The following is a 25198-nucleotide window of genomic DNA, read 5'->3' on the forward strand; positions in this document are numbered from 1 at the left end:
TGCAATTCCAGAAATGTGTGCTCTTTTCTCATTTCACATTCTCTTCGTCTTTCTGAGTTTATGCCTTGAAAAAAATACCTTAACTGCCTTAGTGGCATTTGAGGAAGGAACAGGAATAAATGCTTGAATTATCTGCTATCTGAAGCTCAGTGCTGAATCTTAACAAGGTGAAATATAATATATAGTGATATCAATTCTTTTTTTAGGACTGGAAATCTACAAATGTTGACTGTAGAAAAATACTGCTTTCTAGTAGCATGTAGTAAAAAGGTTCACCTTAGTGGACTTTATATGAGCCAGCAGTATAATGTAGGTAACAGAGAAGGAGAAGAAGAAAGGGGAAAGGGCAGAAAAGAGGGAGAAGAAAGTGAACAAGAAGCACTTTGGGGGTTACATTAATAGAAAATGTGAGAAGAAAAATGAGTAGAGCCAAACTGACCTCAGTATGAATCATTGGATTGGATTGGATTGGAGTGAATTGCATTGGATTGGATTGGATAAAACTGAAAGTAAGGAGACCAGGTAGGAGAAAGCTGTAGTAATTACCAGTGGTTCAGGTTGGAATTGCTAAGGCAATGGTAGTGGGAATGGAGAAGAGAGGGTTAACTCAAGAGATGGGAGATGGAGGGAAGGGAATACAGTAATGCGGATTTTAAGTCAGATAGACCAAAGCTCAAACCCTGGCTATACCACTTCTTAGCTCTAGGGTTTTTAGCAGCTCACTTAACTCTCTCTGAGCCTTATCTTAAAGGTACCTCATCTTTATAATGGAAATAATACCTACCTTGCAAAGTTGTGAGTCTTATACAATATCTGTAAAGTGCCCACCAGTGCCCGGCATAATTCAACCACAGCTGTGAAGATGATGATGGTGATGATGATATGGCATCTTGTGGTTTGGATAACTCAGCTCAGTGCAGTCTCTAGGATGGCATCCTAACATTTCTCAGCAAAGTAAATTTCTTATTATTATTTGTATTTATGCCTTGTTCATAACTCTTGTTATAACTTTGCACATTGCTTTAATTATTTACATGTCTCTCCCCTACCTAAACTGTGAGAAATCTAAGGCAAGGATTCTGTGCCATTCTGGGCAGGCAAGCAGGACCACAATGCCTGCTACGTAGTAACACAGTAAATAGTGATTGTTGAATGATTAAACTAATGTTTTGTATAACCTTCAGATGTTAATGATGCTGTGAAATCACTTCCTCAAAAGTTAGCACTTTTTAAAAAGAAACCTTAATTTGTTATAGCTTCGGCAATTATCCCGTGTGAACCATCCTAACATTGTAAAGCTGTATGGAGCCTGCTTGAATCCAGTAAGTTTGTCACTTTTTCATTATAACCTGTTTATAAGAAATGATGTTGCAGATGTGTGCAACTGTGTAGTTCATGTAGCTATTTGATCAGTTATATTATTTCTGGGGGAAAAAAACTTTACTGCATGTGTTTCTTATCTATTGGCAACACAATATAAGGGAGGAGTTGTCTTACGTGCTCTTATCCAGTAACCTCATCTTAGAAGTCTTCCAGTATCTTGTGACAGCATCAATTCATTAGCAATGGGGAAAGTCCCCAAAGATCTTGTGATCATGTTTTTGTATACATCTCCAGTCTTAGACAATGGACCCCTAGAAGACAAGATCTTAGATCATAGATACTTTTTTTTTTCCCCTTTGGTGCTATTCACATAGTAGGGGACAAAAACAGTGAGTTTTAATGCATTTATAAAATCAAAGGTTGAACTGAGTTACCTCTCAATTTCCCTTAAGATGCTGTAGCTCTGTGGTTAATTATTCTGGCATATGTTTCCTTTAGGTATGTCTTGTGATGGAATATGCTGAAGGGGGCTCTTTATATAATGGTGAGTATCATTAGACCTGTCCTTATCTAAAAGAGTAAAATAATTGAAAAGCTTTTAATATAAACTGTAAGTTACTTAAAGTTCTTCACAATTTACCCTCAGAGTCCCAAGAGAAGGTAGTTAAAGAAATCTGCTAAAGATTAAAAATGAAAAGACAAAATGCTATAATGTTAATATGTGAAATTTAGAAGTCTGAGTATATCAATCTCTTAACTTGATGGTACTCTTCATAATGTTAAAAGCATTGAAGTAAAGTAAAATTTGTGTTTTAAATAGATTCAAAATATCTATTTTATACTGCTAATTTTTTTCTTTTTCCTCTCTCTTAGCTTTGAGCCTCATGTTAGAACTCTTTAACCATATGTCCTTATTCTGCTTTATTTTGCTTTTTTTCTAAAAATAAAATTGTGAAAACTTATTTCACAGAACATTTTAATAACAGTGAAAGAACTGTATCATTTAGTTACCTTTATAGAACAGAGCTAACTCTTTCACTCTAAGAAACACCAACCATATATACAAATGAAGTCTCTTGTCACACTATTTATATAAAATGTAGCATTTTATTTTTTAAATTAACATTCTATATAAGCTTTACTTATATTTACTGCTCATGTTCATTATTGTTAATGGCTATCTAATACTCCAGTGTTTATTTGGTTGAACTATTTCTAGTTTTTAGCTATTATAAGAAGCATAATTATAAACAGCTTGATGCATATTATTTTGTTTCTTTCTGTGCTATTTCTCTGTATCTCATAGTATGCCATCACATTGCTTATAATTTATATTATTGTATGAAAGACTGCATCAATATTAAAAATGTTTGGTAATGTATATTAATTTTATGTGAATATATGTATAACATTTAATAAGAGTACTATTAAATATTAGGTACTTATGTGGCAGTTATCCATTTGAAATTATTAGCTATTTTCTATCATTTTATTTAGAAAAGAATTAAAAGCGGGACTAATGGGAGCATGTGTAGAAAACTACCCAGTCATATGTTCTGACAGTACTTGCATTCACCTTGTGTCTTTTGTTATATGCAATAAAGTTCTTTTTAGTTTGTGCCTTTCTTTTGCAGTGCTGCATGGTGCTGAGCCATTGCCATATTACACTGCTGCCCACGCAATGAGTTGGTGTTTACAGTGTTCCCAAGGAGTGGCTTATCTTCACAGCATGCAACCCAAAGCTCTAATTCACAGGGACCTGAAGCCACCAAAGTAAGTTCTAATAATGTGGCATCTCTCTGTCTCACCAGCTCCCGCCCACACCCTAATTTAAGCTGATTGTTACACATCATTTTTCTTTTCTCTTCCTTTTTGATTGCTCAAGAGTGTTTATTTTTTATTTTTTGAAGATTGTTTATTTTTAACTCACCTTCATCATTTAGTCGTTTATCTAAGCTTGTATTTTAGAATGTTTTCTTTAGTGGGGTTTTTATTTTATTTGAATTTTTATTTTTAATAATTTCTACCTTAGGTTAGCATATGTCTAGAGTCTGTTAGCCTATATATCTTACTTTGTGCCTGCAGTGTATATTTCCCCTACACATTTAGTTCTATGAAAGATCTGTCTTGTTCCCTGCTATATCCCTAATAATTACCACAATGTCCACACATAGTACATATTACTCAAAAATATACAGTTATTTTTTGCCTTTTCAGAGGAAGGCAAAGGGCATTTCTGGCATCTCAGTAGAAATTGAAAACCTTCTGGATTTTTCCATGTTGTGGATTTGGGGACTTTGAAAGAACTTCAAAATTCCCTAAATAAATACTTAAAAGGCTAAAACTTTTGGAATTTTTTCATTTTTATGGATACTCAGGTAAAGAAAGTAAACATGGTATTTATTGTTCCAGTTTCTCTCTAGTTTTTCCCTTCTGTACCCACTTGTAACAAAGTGAAAGTCCCCACGTTCCCTTCCCCCCACCCCTGGCCACCACATCAGTCCTCAGATCTGAGGCTTCCTCTGGGAAGTCAGTCTCAGATATTCCATTCTCTAGATACTGGTTTAAAGCACCGAAGCATCCCTTCTGGGTATAACTCTCATCCTCACATCTAATCTGATACCCTCTATCTAGGTTTCAATTCTTGGAAACTCTTGTTCTCACTAGTGTACCTTATTTCCACTCCCAGGCTTAAACTGATTTCTTTCCCCAGGTCCCTGGTCATATAATGCTGAAGTCCCAGATTTATGGCACTTTTATTTTTTTAACTTGACTCCTGAGGCTGTTGTCATAGCTACCTATCTTGGCTAGTAAAGAAGTACTCACTTAGACTTTTTTTTCCCGGTTATGGAGATTGTGTCCTTCTTTCTGCTCCCTGTATTAACACAGAGTTGAATTATCAAAGCAAACTCATGAAAATCATAGCTTTTATCCAGCAACAAATTGACTGATTCAAAGGATACAGGCAAAATTCTGGCACAACGTGTCCCTTTCCTGGAGAAGCTAGAAACCATTAGATGCAACTCCGAAAAGTGACCCTTCCACATTAAGGTGTGTTTGGCTTTGGAATAACTGATAAGTTATTAAATAATATACATTAAAATATCTCACAAAAGGAAGTCATTGCAGTTTTCTAACATCTTTTATCTTCGATAATCACACAGCTTAAATAGCTACTTCCATTCTCCATCCAACCATACCCCATAAATCTGTAAATTTTAGGTTTATTTAACCAACCTATTTAGACAGATCAAATATGTCCTACTAAAATCATTTGTAGATAGGGACTTGCCTTTTGCTAATACATATCATTAACATACTTACAAGAGGTCTGGTCTAGGTCATTCATTCCTCTTGAGCATCCTTATGGTTGGACTTATCCTCTAGTATTGCAGATCACCTGTGGGGTACCCAATATACAAATTGGGCTTTAGAATTAAAAGTGATTTTTCAGAATGTACTGAGGAAAAGAAAATTCTTTGGAATGGCTGTGCTTTCATATATAATTGTCTACAAACACACATGCTGTATCTGATTGTCACTGGAAAACCTATGAATTCTGTAGTCAAGAAGAGTTCCTCACAATGGTATATAAAGAAGACACCTGATGATGTGGTTAGGTGTTTTATACAGTGTGTTTATGCCCCTATTTTATTTATTTTTTACAAGTTCATTTGTCTGATGAGTAAAGGAATAGTAATTTTAATAGTAATAATATGGAAGTCATTCAGAAAAATTATTGTGGAATTTTGAATGTACCAGGATGAAACAAGGACATCAGTTACAGAATTCTTATCTTGGGTAAAGTGTAGTAAGAACTTGAACAACAGTGAAACGGAAAATTTTTGTTTTTGAAGTGCGAATAAAGGTAATTTGCAAATAGCATTTTTTTCACTTGAATTATCATAGAAGTATTTGTGGCATTATGGAGATGTGAATAGTAGTTTATCTGGCTTATCTTAGTTATGTTGGACTAAAAATTAATTTTCTAAATAATCTCTCCAGTTAATTTTCGAACGAAATTATATACAAATAATTTATAAGTTATGATTATAATGAATCCCCATATACTGTTACTGAGTATTACTACAATATGCTGTTGCGAGTTTGAATTTGCTGTACTTGCCCAATCAAAAAAAATCCCAATAAGACAGGTTAAAAGAGATTTGGAATTGATAGTGTCTCAGAGCATCTAAAGTGAGTGAAACTCCATTTTTAAAGCCATATACTTTTAATCCAGGCCTTTAGGACTATTCCAGATTAAGATCATTCAAATATGAAGCCACAGTAAAAATTATCATACCCATAAGGATACCCAATTACCATGAGTGAAAATCAGCATAGATAACACAAAGCAGAATTAAGCCATCAAATGGTAATACTCCAAATGTTTGTAATTATCAAATATGGACTGTAAAATACATATGCTTAAATTATTTACAGAAATAAAAGAAGGAATTAAAATGTGCAAGGAATGAAAACTATCAGAGGGACCAAAAGAACTAAATAAAAAACATTTAGAAATAATTAAAAATTTTAAATAGCAGATATGAAATAGGTGGTGAGATTTAGTGAGCCGTAAAATGTATCTGCAATTACCCAGGGTGCAGCGCAGACAAATAGATGAGAAAAATGATAGATTAATCAACACAGGGAAGAGGAGAGGGAGGACTAACAATGTAGATTTTCAGTAGAATAAGATAGGATGGGGCGAGACTAATTCAAGAGGGATTGGCCAGGAATTTTCCAAGTAAAAGTTATGAATTCTAAGCAGGATAAATGAAATCTCCCCTATAACACACCATATTGAGGCTACAGAACAGCAAAAACAAAGGGGAGATTTTCCTGCAGAAGACTGACAGACTGAAGTATACTTTTCTTCACCAACAATGGAAGCTAGAAGACTGGAATCACAACTTCACAGAGCAAAAAAAAAATATCTATCTTCACAGAATTGTGTACCTGCCCTATATTATTTTTAAGGGGAGAAGGTGTAAATTAAAAACATTTTGAAACAAAACCTGAGAGAATTCACTATAGGTAGACCTTAATTAAAGGTATTTTGGGAAGAAAGAAAATTGTTATATAAGCTGAGCATAAGATTCAAGAAGGAATGGTGAAACAAAATCTGTAAACATACATTAAAGTAAATGTTGGCTATATAAAATAATAGCATCTTTTTTTGCATTTAAGAGAAGATGATTGGAGGGGATTCAAATTAAAGAATTGTTTCTGCTGGTTTACAGAATAACCCACATGCCAGTAAGCCTTTGGAGGTAATGATGTAGAGAGTGATTTGCATTTTGAAATGTATAAATAACTTTAATAATAAGCTAATAAAAATCTTTATGATTCTTTTTACAGTTTCAGATAGCTTTATATATTTCAGTTCTTATAGGAGTAATGAGTTGCAGTGTGATATGAAAAACCTAAGACTTAATGAGTATCAGTTTCTTAAGAGAATCTTAATAGTTTGATATATTAGTTGTTTTAACACTAACTGCTAAAGCCAATATGACGCTTGTCACAATAGAAATTTACTTCTCACTCAGGTGCTCCTCTTTGACAGATGACCTTCCATATGGTCATTCAAAGACCTAGTTGGGCTCCCTTCCTCTAGGACTAGTCCCATCCTCTTGCTACATTAGGCTAAACCAAAGACTCTCATTTCTGTTCACCAGGAAGTTAGTAACAGCAAAAAACAGGTTTGCAAACTTGTGGACCATGATTCACAGTAAGAAATACTTCGCAGTTTATTGTGTGTACATAAAAAAGTGTATAGAACTGAATCAAACTTGGTTGAAACAGTATTTAATCTTACTACTTGTGATGTACTTTGATACTTTCTATTCTGTTTTATTTTTTTAAATGCTGTCATAGTCTACTGAATTGATTTTGTGATCTAGGTTCTTATTATTTAAATTTTATAACTATGTTTCTACCTGCAACTTAAAAAACACTGGCATATGTAGATTAATTATAGAAGATTGAGCAATTTATGAACGTATTACTCTCCATCCACTCCCATTTCAGGACACCATAATGTTCAGCCACTAGAAGTGGTTTAAAACCCACGTTTTATTTTGGCCCAGAGAGAAGGATAGTCGGGAAGGATTATGGGGATAGGATGGAGAGATCAAAATGTAGGTTTAGCAGTCTCCCTAAGAGAACTAGGTTAAGGTTAATTTTTGCTTATATTCCTCTGAATTATTAAACTATTATAGCCACCAGGTAGCATATCATAGACGTTGAATGGTGACATTTTGCTTAACCCTATTTCCACAAATGTCTCTTTTTTATTATAGAATCAAATATTAGTCTTATAACCTTTTGTTTATTTATCTATCTGTTTTAAACAGCTTGCTGCTGGTCGCAGGGGGGACAGTTTTAAAAATCTGTGATTTTGGTACAGCCTGTGACATTCAGACACACATGACCAATAATAAGGGGAGTGCTGCTTGGATGGCGCCTGAAGTTTTTGAAGGTAAAATGGTATAAGTGATGTGACTGATAATCTGCTTCATGTAAATCCAGTGTGTTTATGGCTTTGCCCTGTTTTCCTAGTTTTATTTCTGCAGAGTATGTGATTATAAGATAACATACTAAAGTCTAAGGAGGCAGTAAGTAAACATAGCCTTCTGTCGTGACTCTCATAGCAAGAGTGAAGTTGTCCAGCACACTCTGTGCAGGTTCAAGTGTAGGTACAGTTGATCCTTATTGTCAGATTCCGTAATTGCAAAATCACCTTTTTGTAGCCTAAAATCAGTACTCATGATTCTATCATAGCCACTCACAGGCGTGCACATGGTGGAGAAAAATTTTGAGTTGCCCAACAACTCAACATTCCCAGCTGAGGCCTAACAAGGCAACGTTCTGCTCTCCTGTCAGCTCTCTTGTGGTCTCATTTTTGTGATCTTTTTGGTGCCACATTTTTCCCTTTTTTGTGCTTTTTCTTGGTGATTTCACTGTTTAATATGGCCTCTACGAGTATTATTAAAGTGCTTCCTAGTGTTCCAAAATATAAGAAAGCTGTGATGTGTCTTATGAAGAAAATATATATGCTAGCTAATCTTCATCGAGGCATGAGTTACAGTGCCACTGGCCATGAGGTATATATTAATGAGTCAACAGTTTATATTAAAATAAGGTGTTTTAAACAAAAATGCACATAAAACAAAGTTGTATATTGATTATTTAACAAAAATGTTGTGACGAGGCTTTCAGGAACCTAACCCTGTATTTCCCCTAGCAGCAGATAATTCAGTTTTGAGTAACTCAGTGTTCACAGCAACTTTATAGAACATAGACACAGGGAGTAACAAGAATCATCTGGGCTTTGTGTTGGTTTCCTAGCAATTAAAAATTCGGTCTAAAGTTGAAATCAGCATGCCTTAGAAAAAAATGCAACTACTTGGGCAAAAGTATGATACTAAGGACAAGTGAAGGATAAGCTTACGTTTACTTTGTTACACATCTCCATACCTTGCTCATGTTGTAAAATAGTGATTCACAGATTGCGTATGAGGTTTCTGTATAAAAACATCATGTTATCTTTTAAATGAGAAAAGTTGAACTGAAGATGTGTGATTCATATGTTAGGAAATACGAAGGCCCATAAAATTCAGATACTTCCAATAATCAGCTTCTGATTTTGACTTCTTTTATTTTTGATGAATTTGAAGTTTTTTATTCTTTGTTTTTAGCCACCAAGAGAAAGAAATTTGCTATGCAGCTGGTCACTTGAGTGGAGCTATTTTGCCACAAAATTCAATTAAAAAGTTAGTGGACAAGCAAGTGTTAAATTATATAAAATTAAATAATGCCATCTGTTTCCAAGTTCATATATAAAATCCGTATGATTGGCATTGGTTTAAAATTATTTAATGTGCCTTTCTGTCAGTTAAAATAACACAGTTGTTACTATAGTATGGAGAGCAAAAGAACCCAGAAATAAAAGTTACTGTTGATGGTTTAGAGCAACAAAGCTCAGACTGTGAGGCTATGTAGAGCTCTTCCTTTCTGAAAGATGTCACACCTGTAGCCCAAAGCAGATTCTAACATCACTGTAACGCTTACAGCGTGCTGCTTAGTACCTGTGTAAAGTACATGTGTAGCTGTTGCTGTAGTAATTGGTCATTCTTCCAGTGAGTTGTTCATGGGTTTGGGAGGTTTGTTTGTTTGTCTATTTATTGAGCTTATTCACCAGCCAGCTTAGTACTCATAAATTTTGCTGCATAATCTGCCTACTGTAAATTTGCTATTGATAATTTTTCCACTTAGAACTTATTTTTAAGTTTGTAAATTAACAACTTTTATCTCTCCAGGTATTTTGAAAAGAAAATCTTAACACTAGATTAAAATTTTCTTCTGCTTTAATAGTAGTGCTATCTATCAAGAGAATGGGAGAAGAAATTTAAGATTTAAAAATTAAAGAAAGGAATGTACAAATGCTTTATACTCTGCCCCAGAGAAAATAGAAGTCTAAATAAATAAAAGATAAGGCCTATGCCTCTTGATGAAAATGCAGAAAATGACCAGCTTTCTAAAGTGGATTTTTTAGTGTGGTGTTAATACTTAATTAATTTAAAAAATACGTTTATTGCAAAGACTTTTAAGTTCTTCAGAGAAAGTAATTTCTCGGCTCTACATGCAGCATTCTCTTGGTTTTGTACATAATGCTCATTCTTAAAATTTATGAAAGCAGTTGTTTCTGCAAGTCATGTGGGAAAAAGCCTTGAAATTTTACTACTTTTTTTCTAGGTAGCAATTACAGTGAAAAATGTGATGTCTTCAGCTGGGGTATTATCCTTTGGGAAGTGATAACACGTCGGAAACCCTTTGATGAAATCGGTGGCCCAGCTTTTCGCATCATGTGGGCTGTTCATAACGGTTTGTGAAAATTTTTTCTTCAATATATTTTGTATATTTCCTACTTAGAAATTGTTTCTCCCTCAAAGATGACCATTTACTAAATGCTAAATATACTAATCCCTTATACTAAAATATACAATTCCTTATTTATCCCTTCCTACCCTCTTCCCCCCTGGTAACCCATAAGTTCATAATGAACATAAAATTTTCAATTTGGCTTTTCAGAAGGTGTAGTTCCCCCTTTATGATAATACAGTGTTAACCTAAAGAACAAAAAAAGTACTGTTATTCTTCCTAAAGAAATCTTACAAGATAGATGAAGTAAATACTGCTTTGGAAATAAATATTAAAAAAATTAAAGCTTGCACCATTCTTTGGGTAAATATATTGTTTTCCCCCCTCCTTTCAATTGTAGGTACTCGACCACCACTGATCAAAAATTTACCCAAGCCCATTGAGAGCCTGATGACGCGTTGTTGGTCTAAAGATCCTTCTCAGCGCCCTTCAATGGAGGAAATTGTGAAAATAATGACTCACTTGATGCGGGTATAATCCTTCTTTTGAGGAGCTTTGGGCTTAAGGGGATTTTATATATACTGAGTTTTAATGGGATTTTAAAGTAAAAGAGTATTATTATTATTTTTTGCTTTATACCTTTCTGTATTTTCCACATTAGAATGACTGTTCATTACTCACATAATCAGAGGAGGAAACATTATTTTGAAAAAAAAAATCTAATTCTTTATAATGAAAAGATGGCTAGACAAGGTTTCTTCCTCCTGCTTAGCTTAGTAGAAAAATGTGTTTGTTTCTCGACCTGTTGCTTTATCTGTAAAGTAAGAAAAATTGAATTAGATAATCTTTAAACCTTTACAGGACTTAGGTATTTTATGACTCAAACATTTGCTAACCTAAATTTTAAATTTTCTCTAGTACAGATTTTCATCAACCAGTCATTCATGTAATGCAACAGAGAGGTTGCTTTCCCAGATACATTTATTTAAGTGATTTTTACCTTTCGCATTTCATGACATACTTTCAGCTTTTCCATGACATACTTTCAGCTTTTCATTTGCCATTAAAAAGTTAAACTTCCTTCTAGGATCTGTAGAATTTTGGAATTTAGAAGAACCATTTTAAATGATTTTCACAATTTCCTAGTCTGTAAATCAAAACACTTTAAAAATTATTTGAATAATTTCAGCCCTCTGGTTTTTAGTACACTAACAAAGTCTATCTAGTGGTACCTTGACTTTAAAAAGTTTACGTACTTATGTAAGTGCCTGAATTTCAGAATAAGTTGCTAAGTAGAAGAATCTTTCAATCTTCTTAAATATAGGTTAAGTGATTTCCTTAATAGCCAAAGATTTAGTTTATTCATTCTATTGAAAATAATTTAGGCAAACCAGCTTGAACTAATTTGATCAAAGCTTAACATTATATGTGGGTACTAGCTGCATTTAGAATCATAGGACCTAAAGATATGTTTGTAAGAAAACAACTTAGTCTCCATAGTCAGATACCTTAAAACTTTGGATTATATAAATTGTTCAAATTTTAATTATGTTTATATGTGCTTTGTCTAATTTGAGGGAAAAAATATTTTTAATTCTAATTTTTGTCCAGCAAATATTTCAAATATTTTATCTCCAGTTCATAGAGGGACATTCATAATCTGTCCTTTATATTTAAAGTCTTAGTTCTAACAATTATAGAATGGCGTACTGTCTCCATTTTCAGACTAAGTCATTTCAGCAATTTATAGGTTTATATCACTGCTATGAAAACATGAATCTGTTTCATATAGTTATGAGGAAATCTATTGTATTTCATATGTTTCATATAGTTATGAGGAAATCTATTGTATTTCATATGTTCCTCGAAAGAAGTATTTGCAGTTTTCTTCAAGACCATCTAGGCTCTGTGTAAAATAGATACTTAATTGCATGGCATTGATCACAGTTGAAATTCAGAAGAGTAGCCCATTGTCACAACCTTAGATACCTACAATTTCAGTGTATGCCTTACTGAAAATAAAGCAGCATCTTTGCTCCATTCAAATCCCAACAGGGAAATAATTCAAATGTACTCTTCATATTAATTTTCACAGGATTCAATCTGTATTAAAGAAATTTTAAATTATTATTTACTTTTTTATATATAGTACTTTCCAGGAGCTGATGAGCCATTACAATACCCTTGTCAATATTCAGATGAAGGACAGAGCAATTCTGCCACCAGTACAGGTAAATGGATATATTGAAACAGTAATAACCTGAATTTTTTGTGTCTCTATTCCCATGAAATTATAATCAAGAGGCAATGAAAGATATCCCCATTTGCATTCTAATTTCTTCATTTAGTATGACTGAGTGCAGTTTGAATTTCCAGAGGCATCATTCTTCATGCAGTTACACAGATTAAAGAGGTACTGAAGATCTGCTTCCAGGTCTTGAAATTTTTACAGTTATATATAAAAACACTGGATATTATATTGCTGTGAATGTCATTGCTAATTTGAAAAACAGTTCTTGTACAGATACTGCTAGATCAAATAGTATTAGAAATTATTGTAAATATATGTAGAGCACAACATATTTCCTTATCATGAACACCTTACTTTAAATTATTGTAAAAAATATATGTATATAAATGTAAAACAATGTATTTCTCTATCATGTACACCCTACTTTTTGGTCTTTGTAGAGGAATCTACAGAGACTCTTATTTAAGAAGCTTTGTTTTAGTTTGAGTTTCTCAGTTCCATAGTTTGCAGTCATCAAAAACATAATAGAAATAATACTGTAACTTACAAAAATTTTACTTCTCAAAATAAGCATTTTATAATTAATTTAACTAAAACTAAAAGGCATATGTGTACATGTACACATATACTTATACTTAAAATTTTGTTTTTACTGGTCTATTTCCCCTACGTCAAATGTAATTATATTTATTTTAAGGGTTTTTTTTACTATTTGGCTAGTTATTCCCAAATTCCAATTTTACTAAAAATCTTTTTGAGTTGCTCTTAATTTTAAAGTGAACTTTTCTAAAAACCTTGCTCTCCACTCCTCACTCTCAGCCGACCTGCTTTACTGTTTTCTCTGTGATCAGAAGATAGCTGCCGCAAGCTCCCCCACCCCACCCGCCCTCCTGCCTGTATCTGCCCCTCTGCTCTGCGCTCCCTTCTGTTACTATGGCTGAAGCATCCGTGCTCCTAGCCAAAGGCAAGCTTGTCTACTTGTGTATCATATCCCATCTGCTCTTCCCAGCAATTTTAGCCGTTCTACTGGTGTCATTCCCAGAGCATATATACAGTGGTTCCCCCTTGTCCACAGTTTTACTTCTTGCAGTTTCAGTTACCCCAGTCAGCTGCAGTCCAAAAATATTGAATGGAAAATTCCAGAAATAAATAATTTTTAAATTGCCACCATCTTGAATAGACTGCTGAAATGTCATTCCATCCTGCCTGGGACATGGGTCATCCCTTTGTCCAGTATATCTTGCCTGTTTGTCAGTTAACGTAGCCCTCTTGATTGTTAGATCGACTATCTCGGTATTGCAATGCTTGTGTTCAAGTGACCCTTATTTTACTTAATAATGTCCCTGACGTGGAAGAGTAGTGATGCTGGCAGTTTGAATATGCCAAAGAGAAGCCGTAAGGTGCTTCCTCTAAGTGAAAAGGTGAAAGTTCTTTAATAAGGAAAGAAAAAAAGTCGTATGCTGAGGTTGCTAAGATCTCCAGTAAAAGTGAATCTTCTATCCATGAAATTGTGAAGAAGAAAAAAGAAATTTGTGCTAGTTTTGCTGTCACACCTCAGACTGCAAAAGTTATAGCCACAGTGCAGGATAAGTGCTTAGTTACATGGATAAGGTAGTAAGTTTGTACCATAAGGTATTTTGAGAGAGAGAGACCATATTCTTGTAACTCTTATTACTGTTTATTGTTATAATTATTCTATTTTATTGTTAGTTGTTGTTGTCAGTCTCTTCATGTGCCTTATTTTTAAATTTAACTTTATCATAGGTATGTAAGTATAAGAAAAAACACAGTATGTAAGGGTTGGGTACTATCCAAGATTTTAGGCACCCACTGGGGATCTTGGAACATACCCCCCATTGGTGGCACTGCTGTAGTCGTATTTGCATTCTCTAGCTTCTCTCTTTCCATTCTCTCTTGTGCCCTCTCCACTTAGGCTTTTATTATACCGCTACTCCAGAATTGCTCCTGTCAGGGTCACCAGTTTTCTTCATATTACTAAGTCTAAATGAATGATTTTCAGTTCTCATCTTTTTTGATTCTCAGTGACATTTGACACAGTTCATTACTCTCTACTTCTTTCAGCGCTTTGAGTTGGTCTCCAGGATACAATACTAGCCTGTGTTTCATCGTATATCTCTGGTCACTTGTTCTCTTGGATTCCTATGCTGGTTATTCCTCATCTTCCCAACCTATAAATGTCAGAGTGCTGGGGGCTCAGTCATGTGGCCTCTTTGCTTATCTGTCTAAACTCATTTCCTTGATAATCTCATCCAGTGTCGTGACTTTATATACCATATATTTCCAGTGTTTTGCTCTATCCCAGACCTGAACTCCACACTCATATATCCAACTACTTGCTTGATATCTAGTAGGAACTCAAAAGTACCATTTTCCAAATTAAGCTCCCTCCAAATTCATTCCTTCCATGTTCTTCCCCATCTTGATTAATAGCTATTCCATTCTACTAGCTCAGGCTAAGAATCTTAAAGTCATCCTTGACTGTTAGAAGACTGTATAGGTATTTTGGTTCCCTTTTTGTGTTATCCTTAATTTTCATTTAAAATGGGTTTGTTTGGGTACCTTCTTTAGCTTGAAAAGTTATTTTATTTCTGTTCATGTCTTACTAGTTTAGAAAAGAATTTAAGTTACATTTTATTGAATGAAGCATTTGTATCACTCCCAACCTATAGTCATAAATGTTTCTGCTTTCCTAGGCTCGTTTATGGACATCGCTTCTACAAATACCAGTAATAAAAGTGACACTAACATGGAGCAAGTTCCTGCCACAAATGATACTATTAAACGCTTAGAATCAAAATTGTTGAAAAACCAGGCAAAACAACAGGTTTGTTTTGTTATTAAAAGTAAAGTCGGAAAGGAAAAAAAAAAAAGTAAAATCATGTGGTAACCTTACCAGTAGTCATGAACTAGTATACTAACGTTACACTGATAAGTGAATTATTTGCCATCTTCTAGTTTACAAATCCTGAATCTTGTTCCTAAAGCAGACATATAAGCTTAAGAGTAGAGAGATCCTCCTTTATTACCAGCAGTCACATTGTTTTCCCTTCTGATAATTGCTGCCTTTGCCACCTGTGCAGCTCCCGCCTTCTGATGAGCCCTAACTTGAATGGCTGATGGTTGCCAATGTAAAATGAATATTTCTCAGCTGTACTACCTGGTTAAAGGAGCTGTTCTGCATCTTTCATATTGTCCAAATTTATTATATTTTTGCTATTATTGATTTTAACATATTTTAAGGAGTGATTTTATTCATCTTGCCTGAGATACTTAGTTTACTAATAAGGGGGGCATTTAACCCTCAGCTCTAGTGACCAACTCCTAAAGGCCAGTACCTGCAGCTGCTTCTCCCTTACCCCTGGAGCTCCCTCTCCCTGAAAACTTTCCTTTTCTTCCAGAACAGAAAGCCTAAGAATCCTAGTTGGTATATCTTCCTCCTAGGCTATCCAGGATTTTTCAGTATAAAGAGCTTTAGTAATTCAAATTGACCTGTATCTTTAACAGAGTGAATCTGGACGTTTAAGCTTGGGAGCTTCCCGTGGGAGCAGCGTAGAGAGCTTGCCCCCAACCTCCGAAGGCAAGAGGATGAGTGCTGATATGTCTGAAATAGAAGCCAGGATTGCTGCAACCACAGGTAAAATGGAAATCAAAGCCTGCAGGGGAGTGAAAATGGTCATTTCAGTTGTTTCCGTAGAAGGAGTTTTTGTGTGTGTCTGTGTGTCCTAAATTTTTTTTAAACAGGAAGTTGGTTTACAACATACTTCTTAAGCTTCTAGTGATAATTTATACATTTATCTCAAATTCCAAATAAGGAAAGTATGACTTTTGAAATTATTTGGATTATAAAATATACCTTCCTAACTACAGATTTTATCAAATGTAATTCAACTCAAACATGAGCTGAAAAATCTAAGTGAGAAATGGAAATTTTGCCAAAACCAGGACATTTTGGAGGATTTTGAGTGATTCTACTAGAATTTACAGAACTCAAGTAATAGGAAATACTTTGTTTTGAAATTAGCAGAAAAATGTACTCCAGCTCCAAATATGATATGGCCTTACTGTCTGCTGTCCCTCCTTTCAGTGGCAAAAATAGCTAAGTTTGTGATTAATTTTTTAATTGTAAAATTAAAGATCACAGTAATTTTATTTGATCTTGAAAAAGCTAGCATTTATATTCCATTTTGTCAGTACTTAAAATGATTAATTATGGAAAGATTAGTCAGCACAAAAATAATTATAAATGTTTTGTTACCTGAGTGAACTTCTAACCTTCTTTTCTAACCAGGTTCATTTGGTAATGCTGGTTTAATTTGCTTTCTTTCTGACTGCCCCAGGGGTGAAGGGGAACTGATTATAAAAACATTTCTATTGTGGAAAATGTTGGAATGGAAACAAACAAAAAAACCAATCTCTCATAATTGTCCCACTCAGAGATAAACACACATTTTTGTGTATTTACCTCTAGTCTTTTAACTATATATGTTATATAAGTATATTTCCAAGTGTATTAGTATATATGTATTTTTTTAACTTAGCTAACCAGGTTTGTGTTTTGTTTTTTTTTTTAGGTCTTTTTGGTTTTTTCTAAGTAGAATGTTCTCATTTTGTGTGAAGCTCTTTTTGGAAAGTTGTCCAGAGGACCATCATAACTCTAGTTGTCTTCAACTAATCATGATCGCTTATTTTACCAGTTAGCATTAGAATCAGATATTACAGAATATCCAAAATAACAGTGTCCTTAACACATGAGCTTTATTTTTCACACACATATGAATCTGGAGGTAGGCTCCATGATCATTACTAACTGGGTTTCTTCTGTCTCTCTGTGTCACAGTCCCTACTGTGTGGCTTTTATCCTCAAGGTTACTTTGTGCTGCATAGTGACTATTACAGTTCCAATCATCACATCCATAATCGAAGCATCAGGAAGAAGAATTAGGGGAAGGGCACATGCCCAAGCTCTCTCAAGGAGCTTTCCCAGAAGTCCATCTTAACAACTTCCACATAGATGTCATTGGCCATAGTAATATGGTCAGGTGGCTACATGTAGCTCCAAAGGAAGGAGAGATCTGCATTCTTTTATCTGGGAACATTGCTGTCCTGAGTAAAGTTGGGTTCTGTTGGTAAGAAAGAAGGGAAGAGTAGCGATTGGCTGGTAACTAGCAGTCTCTGCCACATGGATGAGTCTTCAGAAACAGTCAAGTTGAATGGAGGTCACCAGCCACTGTCAAGCCTTCCCGGCCTCGATGAGTCAAGTGTTTCTGTGGAATGAGGGAGTCACAGTGTAGTGTCAGATGAACAGTGTAACAGGAACACACTCTCACACTTCAGGAGCCTTTTTCATTTCTGGGATATCATTCATGTTAGACCTGCCAAATAGTGATTGCCACCCTCAAACAGGAAGTACTCTGTAAGGTTATAGTAATAATTTCATATCCGCTAGCATCAATATTTAGTCAGGTACTGGTTTATAATTATTCTTTACAGAAGTGATATTTCACTAGATTAAAGATAACCACACACATTTAAATTACCCTGTCCTTTCTCTGCCTAAACGTAAAACAGATGGTTGAACATCTGTTGGTGAATTGTCTTACTTTGAGAGGTTTGTGATTTTCCAGCCCTTCAGTACTATTCAGGTTTAGCAGGAATGTTCCCTAAACTTTGGAAACTACAGTAAATATTCATTTTACCAGAAGTATGTTTAGATATTTATAATATCATATACATTTCATACTTTGATTCAACAATTATCATTTAATCACTGAATTTTACTTTATAGTACACTTCAAGAAGTACCTAACTTGACTATATATTCCTGTTAGTTTAATTAAAACAAATATGGCAGCTTCTTTCTTTTTAACTTACTTACTTCCCGCTTTCATCCTAGCCCTTCATTGCGTATCAGTGGTTTCACTTGGGTAGATTATTTCAGTGAACATGTTTGAAATTTAGCTTTCTCATTACTCTGCAGCTTTGTTTGTCTCTGTCTTTTTTTTTCCTGCTAATTAAAGCCAGTATATGAAACCTCTTGTATCGGCAGTTGTTTGCTCGTTAATCACGCCTTTTCTGAGCATGGATGAAGTTAGATAGTTCTGCATGTCGTTCTGCATGAAGTGTTATTAACATAATTATTTGAAAAGTATGCTGTTTTTGTTCAACGTTTTCTGTGTTACTGTTTGTTGTTGTTTGCATGTATACTGTATGTATGTGTTTTTGCAGCCTATTCCAAGCCTAAACCGGGCCACCGTAAAACTGCTTCATTTGGCAACATTCTGGATGTCCCTGAGATCGTCATATCAGGTATCATAGACCACTTGAGTTGGTCTAATAGCTGTGGAACCGGAATAATGATCCCTGGTACTTAAAAAATGCTTCTTGCTCCAATTTGATAGAACATGAAAGTAGATACCTTGCATGCAGACATTAGGAAGACAGATTGAAAACTATATACGTTTAACTACACTGAAGTGGCCTTGGCCGGAAACCTCAGATCTCCAAACTGAGGATAAAGTAGAAGGTAAAGTAAACCTTTTCATGGAAGGGAGCATACCAGCCCAGAAGTCCACCAACTTCCTCTCATCTTTTAAGTGAGCAGAAGAGCTGATCCCAGACCTTCTTTGCACCCAGCAGAAAGAGGAAACAACTTTTAAAAAATATTTGTTGTCCTTGGCTCCTTTCCTTCCTTAGATACTACTTTTGGGGCTCCCTCTAGGCTTTCTATCCCAGCCTCTTTCTGTTGGTAGCAAGTGAAATTTGAAATTGAGAAAAGAGAGTTTCTTAATGCTATTTTGCCTTAACCTAGGAAACAGAAACAAAGTAAAACTAAATGAGATTTGCTGTTTTGCATGGTATCTTGCCAAAGAATTATGGTCAATTCTGATTCCTGAGTATTATCAGGAGAATCTTCTTGCGGATGACATGTTTTTATACCTAACTCACACATGGTACTTCAGTGTCTCATATTGGTGAATTGCTATTATTTCTTAAGGTGATCATTTCATAGATGAATCTAAGTCACTACTTTGATAGAAACATAAATAGCCTATGTGACCTTCAGTATTGATTAGTATATGTTGTCAAAATTATCGTTTACCCTTTTGCTTTAGGTTTTCCTCTACCTCTTCCTCTAAAATTTTGATAAGGAAGTATAGTTTTCCCCTGCACACAATCATGAGCGTGATTAGGTGAATGCTCCAGCACTTTGTACTTTGCCTGTGATTGTGCTTTTAGCATAGTGTCATATCTGAATAACTAGTGGTTCTTTTCTACTCTAGTAAAGTGAAACCTGGGGATAGAGACCATGTCTTTGTTATTTATCATTGATGGAATCAGCAGTATCTGGCTCAATGCCTCACACATAGTGTTTAATGAATGTGTGCTGATTATATAAATGAATGGACTGTTATTGAGCTCCTGCAGCTAGGACCTAGGATATATATAAAATCTGTATATTATAGGTATGTATAAAATACAAGTTATACAGTTCTTAGGGGCCATTTGATCTATACAAAACCATTTTATTTTTAGAGTAATTGTTATTCTGGTTATCAGAATGGTTTATTTTATAACATTTTTACCTCTGCTGTTTAGAGAATAGCTTTAACCCATTCCTCACATACTAATTTTATTTATTGAGTCATAGACTACTTTCAAAATTAGCAAAGTTCTTGAGATCATTTTATCTGCATGCTGAAAGTTACTAAGTTTAAGGAAATAGTATTGTGACTAAAGAAATGGCAACATTTAAACATTCATACTCCTGAGCTGTGATTATCTTAAATGTTTGAAGGAATCAGGAAAGTTTAGGCAAATCACACTATAATCTTAATCCAGGTCTTAGGGGTAAGTATTAAGAACAGACACACACACACACGTAGTGGGTGAAGTAGCCAGTACTGTAGAAGATAATGAGGAAGAGAAAGAGGAGGAAGAATAATAGTCTCAATGGTTCTCAACAAGGGTGAATTTGTCCCCCAGGGGACACTTGGCAACATCTGGAGACATTTTTAATTGTCAAAACTAGTAGGTGCTACTGGCATATGGAGGACAGTAGCCAAGGATGATGCTCAACATCCTGCAATGTACTGGGCAGCCTCCCACAGCCAAGAATCATCCAGCCTGAAACATCAGCATTGCCAAGGCTGAAAAATGCTGGTTAGATGCTCTGTAAAATAGTTTAAAGCACATCATCTTAATTGACCTTTATAACAATCTTATAACTAGTTTATCAGATAAAATTATAGCCATTTTACAGATTAAAAACTTAGATCTGATGATGCTGAATGGTTTTCCAAGAGTCACACAGCCAGGATCCCATCCTAGATCTTCTGATGCCGAATTACATCCGTTTTCTCTTGTTTTGTTTAAATCAGAAAAGTTAGAGTAATTCTGCCTCGCTTCTCCTTTGGGTTCACACTAAATTAAAGAGAGCTCTCCAGCTAGGAGACCAACCCTCTTTTATGAATTGGATCCTTTTGGAGTCAGGAACACTTAATTCTGCTCCTAATTGCCAGAGTAATGATGCTGTTCAAATGGAAATAGTGTTCAGAAATACATTTTATTAAATATTTTTGTTGGTTTTTTCCCCCAGATAGCCAAATGCTAAGCTAATCAGTTTTACTTTAATAAAAGAATGCAAGTGCTGCAATTGAAACAATTGGATATAAAAGCCAAACATTAGTTTGTTCTTAGGTTGTATTTTTAAATTAAACACAAAAATATAACCTATGCTTTGGGAATATCTCAAATGTGTTACATGGCCATTTTAGTTATAAAGGATGTGAAATTTAATTCCCCAAATTTCTTAATACTGTCTAGAATTTTTTTCCTTTAAGTCAATTTTGTACAAGTTCTGTGTTATTACCAGATACTTCTTGATATATCCAAACTGGTATTAATTAGCACTGGATCCCAGTTGTCAGCATTTTTTAAATACAGCTATATTTTTTTTATCTTATCTGCTACAGATAAGTAGTTTCAATAATACTTTCCTTTGGCCAACATACTAAGTCTAATGTACCTCTTGGAATGAGCTGCCACTTATTAGTAAGAGTGCTTCTTTAAGCATCACCTAAATTTTTATGTGTACTTACTGGGAATGTACAGATGTATCTTTTCTGAAATGTTTGTTGCTTCTAGCATTTTTAAAAACCTTACCAAGTTTAAAAAATTTTTAAATACACACTATTACTCTAATGAACTTTTCAAAATACATTTTTATAATGACTTAAATGCCTAACTTGGTCATACATCAACAAATTCAGATCTTGTTTTTTCCTTGTTCTTCAACACTGTTGTATACTGTTTCATCATTCAAATGAGAAAGAACAAGCAACTATGGCTGACAACAATTTCATCAGTTTAGTAGTCTCTCAGGTCATGCAGAAGTGGACATTTAATACTTCAGGGCTTCCTATGGATCAAACTACACAGTTTTTTATACCCCTCCTGCTTAACTGGCTCTGAAGAGGTACTGGCAAACTGCAGTATGGATAACCCTCCTTTCTACTCCCTCCTGCCCACAAAGGGTGGCTTTGGATCAATCTGGCTTCCTTCCCCGCCAAGCAAGATACATAATTAAGAGCAAATTACCAATGGAGTATGACATTTTGCTAACTTCATTTTTGGAGAAGATCCTGCTAAATAGCACTGTGCTACCTAAGCAAAGTAAATGTAAATGTGGAAGTTTCTTGCCCAGAATTTAAACCATTTGATCTACAATTTTCTAATTCGTTTGTTTATTGAACATTGTAAGCAGATAAATTGGAATGGACTTTGAGGAAAGGAAATAGGCTTTCTTAAATGTTTTCCATTAAAACTTAGAGTTTTAAAAGTATAATCCTTTTCTCCTTTTCAGCCAGTACATTTTAATTTGTGTTACTTTTATTTGAAGACAAGAGGATGGGTGGCAGATTATTGGATTGCTTTAAATTTTTCTAATTTTTTTTCCCTTTAAGAATATGGATTTTTATCTATTTGATTCTTTTACTTGGATTTTTCTTGACTTTTCTACATTTTGTTTTTGTTACTATCCAAGCTTCCAATGATAAATTTTTCCCCCATCTTTATCTCAAATTCTTAAATGAAATAGGGATTATGAATTGTGAAACTATGTAATACATTCTGATAATAACATTTGATATGATGTTAGAAGAATACCTAAATTTTACATTTCTTTTAAAATTTCACATATCAGAGGTAAAGTTTCCAAAACAGGGGGAACAACCTTTTCTAGTTCAAAGCATAGTAGTCAAAGAAAACAAATTTTGTCCATGGCTCTAGTAATCAAAGGGAGATCAGCAGTCCTGCTCTGAAGTCCTTGTGTAAAGAGTTACAGCACTTAAGGAAGTCAAGTGTGATTATAATACATTTTGAAATCCACTGGAAAAACGTACTGTCAAATGCATATATATATATACCACCTGCAAAACATTTAATTAAAACATCAGTCTTCCATACTTTTTCCCTCTTTATTGTGAAGATCCTTGTACATAGTTTATATCAGATTGATTGCTATTATGAAATGAAATAAATTTCCAACATAATTTGCAAAAGTAAATTTTTGCAAATACTGATGTTGTGTGACTATTGTAATTATATTATAAATAATGTCTTTTTAAAATTAGCTAAATTGTAGTTTTGTAGCATATTTATATTTAGATAGTTTTTATTAATACTACTATAATATGATTGGTATGTTCTGAATTTCTTTTTTAGTTCAGACTAAATTATAATAGTTGGTTTCATTTTAAACCCTTGAAAATTTTCTCGTTTATTTGAGAGATAAGCATTGCCTTAATGTGCTTCTGTTTGAGAACCTTGAGCAGTGGTACTTTGGTACACCTTTTGTTGTTATTTCTAAGCCTAAATTAACATGGCATAACATTTAAGAGTGATAGAATGCTTTGAGCAAAGAGGGTTTTCTGTCTTACGTACTATTCTTAAGGATATGATAAAGAAGATTGAATATGCAAGTGTTTTGAGTCAACCTTATTAAAATATATAAAATATTCTTGCCCAAGTCCTTGAATTTAATTAATACATATTGTTTGTAATATCATTCTTAAAGGTGAAAAGAAACTTTAGGAGTCCTTATGATTTCAGTTAAATTTAGATCTCTTTGAGAAAAATTTAAAGAATATTCATTCTCTTTTAATTTCAGTCAGGTACATTTAGCTCTATTATATATTGGTTATTTACCAAAAGTATAATAAGTAGTTAAGTAGAATATGGGAAGGTCCAAACATAGTATTTAACAAACAGTAAATGGATAGCTAGGTTTCTATGTGCTGTTGTCCTGTGTCAGAATCTTCAGATACCTTGGGTAATTGGCAGACAGATGGGGAGTGGTGGGGAGGGGTGAGAACTTGTGTTCTCTGGAGGCTGAGATGCTGTTCAGAGACCCCTGTGCCCTAATTTGCTTTTCTCATCAGGACTGGAATATAACCTTCTAATACTATATTTGGTTCAAGAACCAGTAGATACTACTTGTGAACATTTCTTTAACTGAACTGTATGTACGTAAATTATTAGCATAATTTTTCGCCCTGAAGTGCAGTGCCACTATGAAGAGACCATGAGTTAGAAAGAATTGAGCTTGTCTAGATCTGCAAGTTCCTGCCCTTCACAGGTAGTGTCATTAACAGCTGTAAAATCTTGTGTAGGGATGCTGAGTCCCAAGGAAGACTCCACTGAGGTAATATTATACCTGCTTCTGCCAAGTGCTTCTGCCAAGTGCTTCTGCCGCCTCACCTTCAATACAATTCTGTATTCGTGGATAATTAAACAAGAAAGTGCTTCTGACCTTGCAGTGAATATTAGGTCATTTTTTCCACTGTATTGTAGTCTATCGAGATCACTTTTTTTAATCAAAATAATTGAACTGTAACCTAACAAAGCTTGTTTATTAGAAAGGAAAACTCATGAATAATAATGGCTTTCCTTTGGTAGGGGGAAAAGAAAACCTACCCTGAAGGGGCCCTTAAGAAGTAAGCCAGAATTGTTGAAATTAGTAAAGGAATATGAAACTTGTGGCAGCCTAAATGAGAACATACGTTTTAACGTTACATATTCAGTTTACCATGAAGCAGTAGTAAAATACAGTGTATAGCGCTGTGTGGATTTTTTAAATCTTGTATATTCTAAGCACAAGAATAGTGCGCCATTATTTTTAATATTCAAAACTTACGAATATCAAAATTTCCAACATTTTGGTTAAGAGACGTCTCCAGGAAAATGTAGTGTTGATTTTTACACGAAGAGAGTCTTCAGGAAGTTTGGAACAGAAAAATATAAGTAGTTAAACTAAGGACACCGGTAAGAAAAACCACAGGAATGACTGTCTGGGACCTAAGCCAGCAGTCTCTGGAGGAACTCTGTGATGACTTTCAAATAACCTGCTCAGGAAATCAGTTGTACTTTAAAAGGGCAGTTTGTTGAAGAGATGAATTTAGTTTTAGTGTTGTAAAAACAATCAACCTATAAGTTGCTATACCAACCACCCTTTTGTGGGGAGGGAGGAAAAGAGGTAAGATGGGCTAAGGGATGTAGTATATCCCTTTTGTTCTTCCTTAGGAAAGTTATTCTTAAAAATATCTTGTGTTGCCTATCCAAAGTCATGAACGTTCCAGAATTCATTGCAGAACAAAATACTCAGGACGTCATTTACAGGTTTCATATTCCTTGATTAGGCATCTGTTGACAGTTATATTG

At 34.4% G+C, this 25198-nt stretch overlaps 1 protein-coding gene across 4 annotated transcripts in view; it reads left to right on the forward strand.

The window, feature by feature from the left end:
- The window catches only part of MAP3K7 (mitogen-activated protein kinase kinase kinase 7), a 64806-nt gene that overhangs the window by 14721 nt on the left and 24887 nt on the right, over positions 1-25198 (forward strand). For 2 of the 4 annotated variants that reach the window (XM_010948924.3, XM_045512140.2), the window contains exons 3-12: positions 1257-1322; positions 1822-1867; positions 2958-3096; positions 7683-7807; positions 10084-10212; positions 10610-10740; positions 12359-12440; positions 15175-15305; positions 15986-16115; positions 18707-18787. In XM_010948924.3, the coding sequence (XP_010947226.1) occupies positions 1257-1322; positions 1822-1867; positions 2958-3096; positions 7683-7807; positions 10084-10212; positions 10610-10740; positions 12359-12440; positions 15175-15305; positions 15986-16115; positions 18707-18787 (1060 nt within the window). Of the gene's footprint in view, positions 1-751; positions 955-1256; positions 1323-1821; positions 1868-2957; positions 3097-7682; positions 7808-10083; positions 10213-10609; positions 10741-12358; positions 12441-15174; positions 15306-15985; positions 16116-18706; positions 18788-25198 lie in introns of all 4 variants that reach the window. The other 2 variants (XM_010948927.3, XM_010948926.3) reach the window with 2 other exon arrangements.

Source organism: Camelus bactrianus, chromosome 8, assembly GCF_048773025.1.
Source record: "Camelus bactrianus isolate YW-2024 breed Bactrian camel chromosome 8, ASM4877302v1, whole genome shotgun sequence".
NCBI classification, from domain to species: domain Eukaryota; kingdom Metazoa; phylum Chordata; class Mammalia; order Artiodactyla; family Camelidae; genus Camelus; species Camelus bactrianus.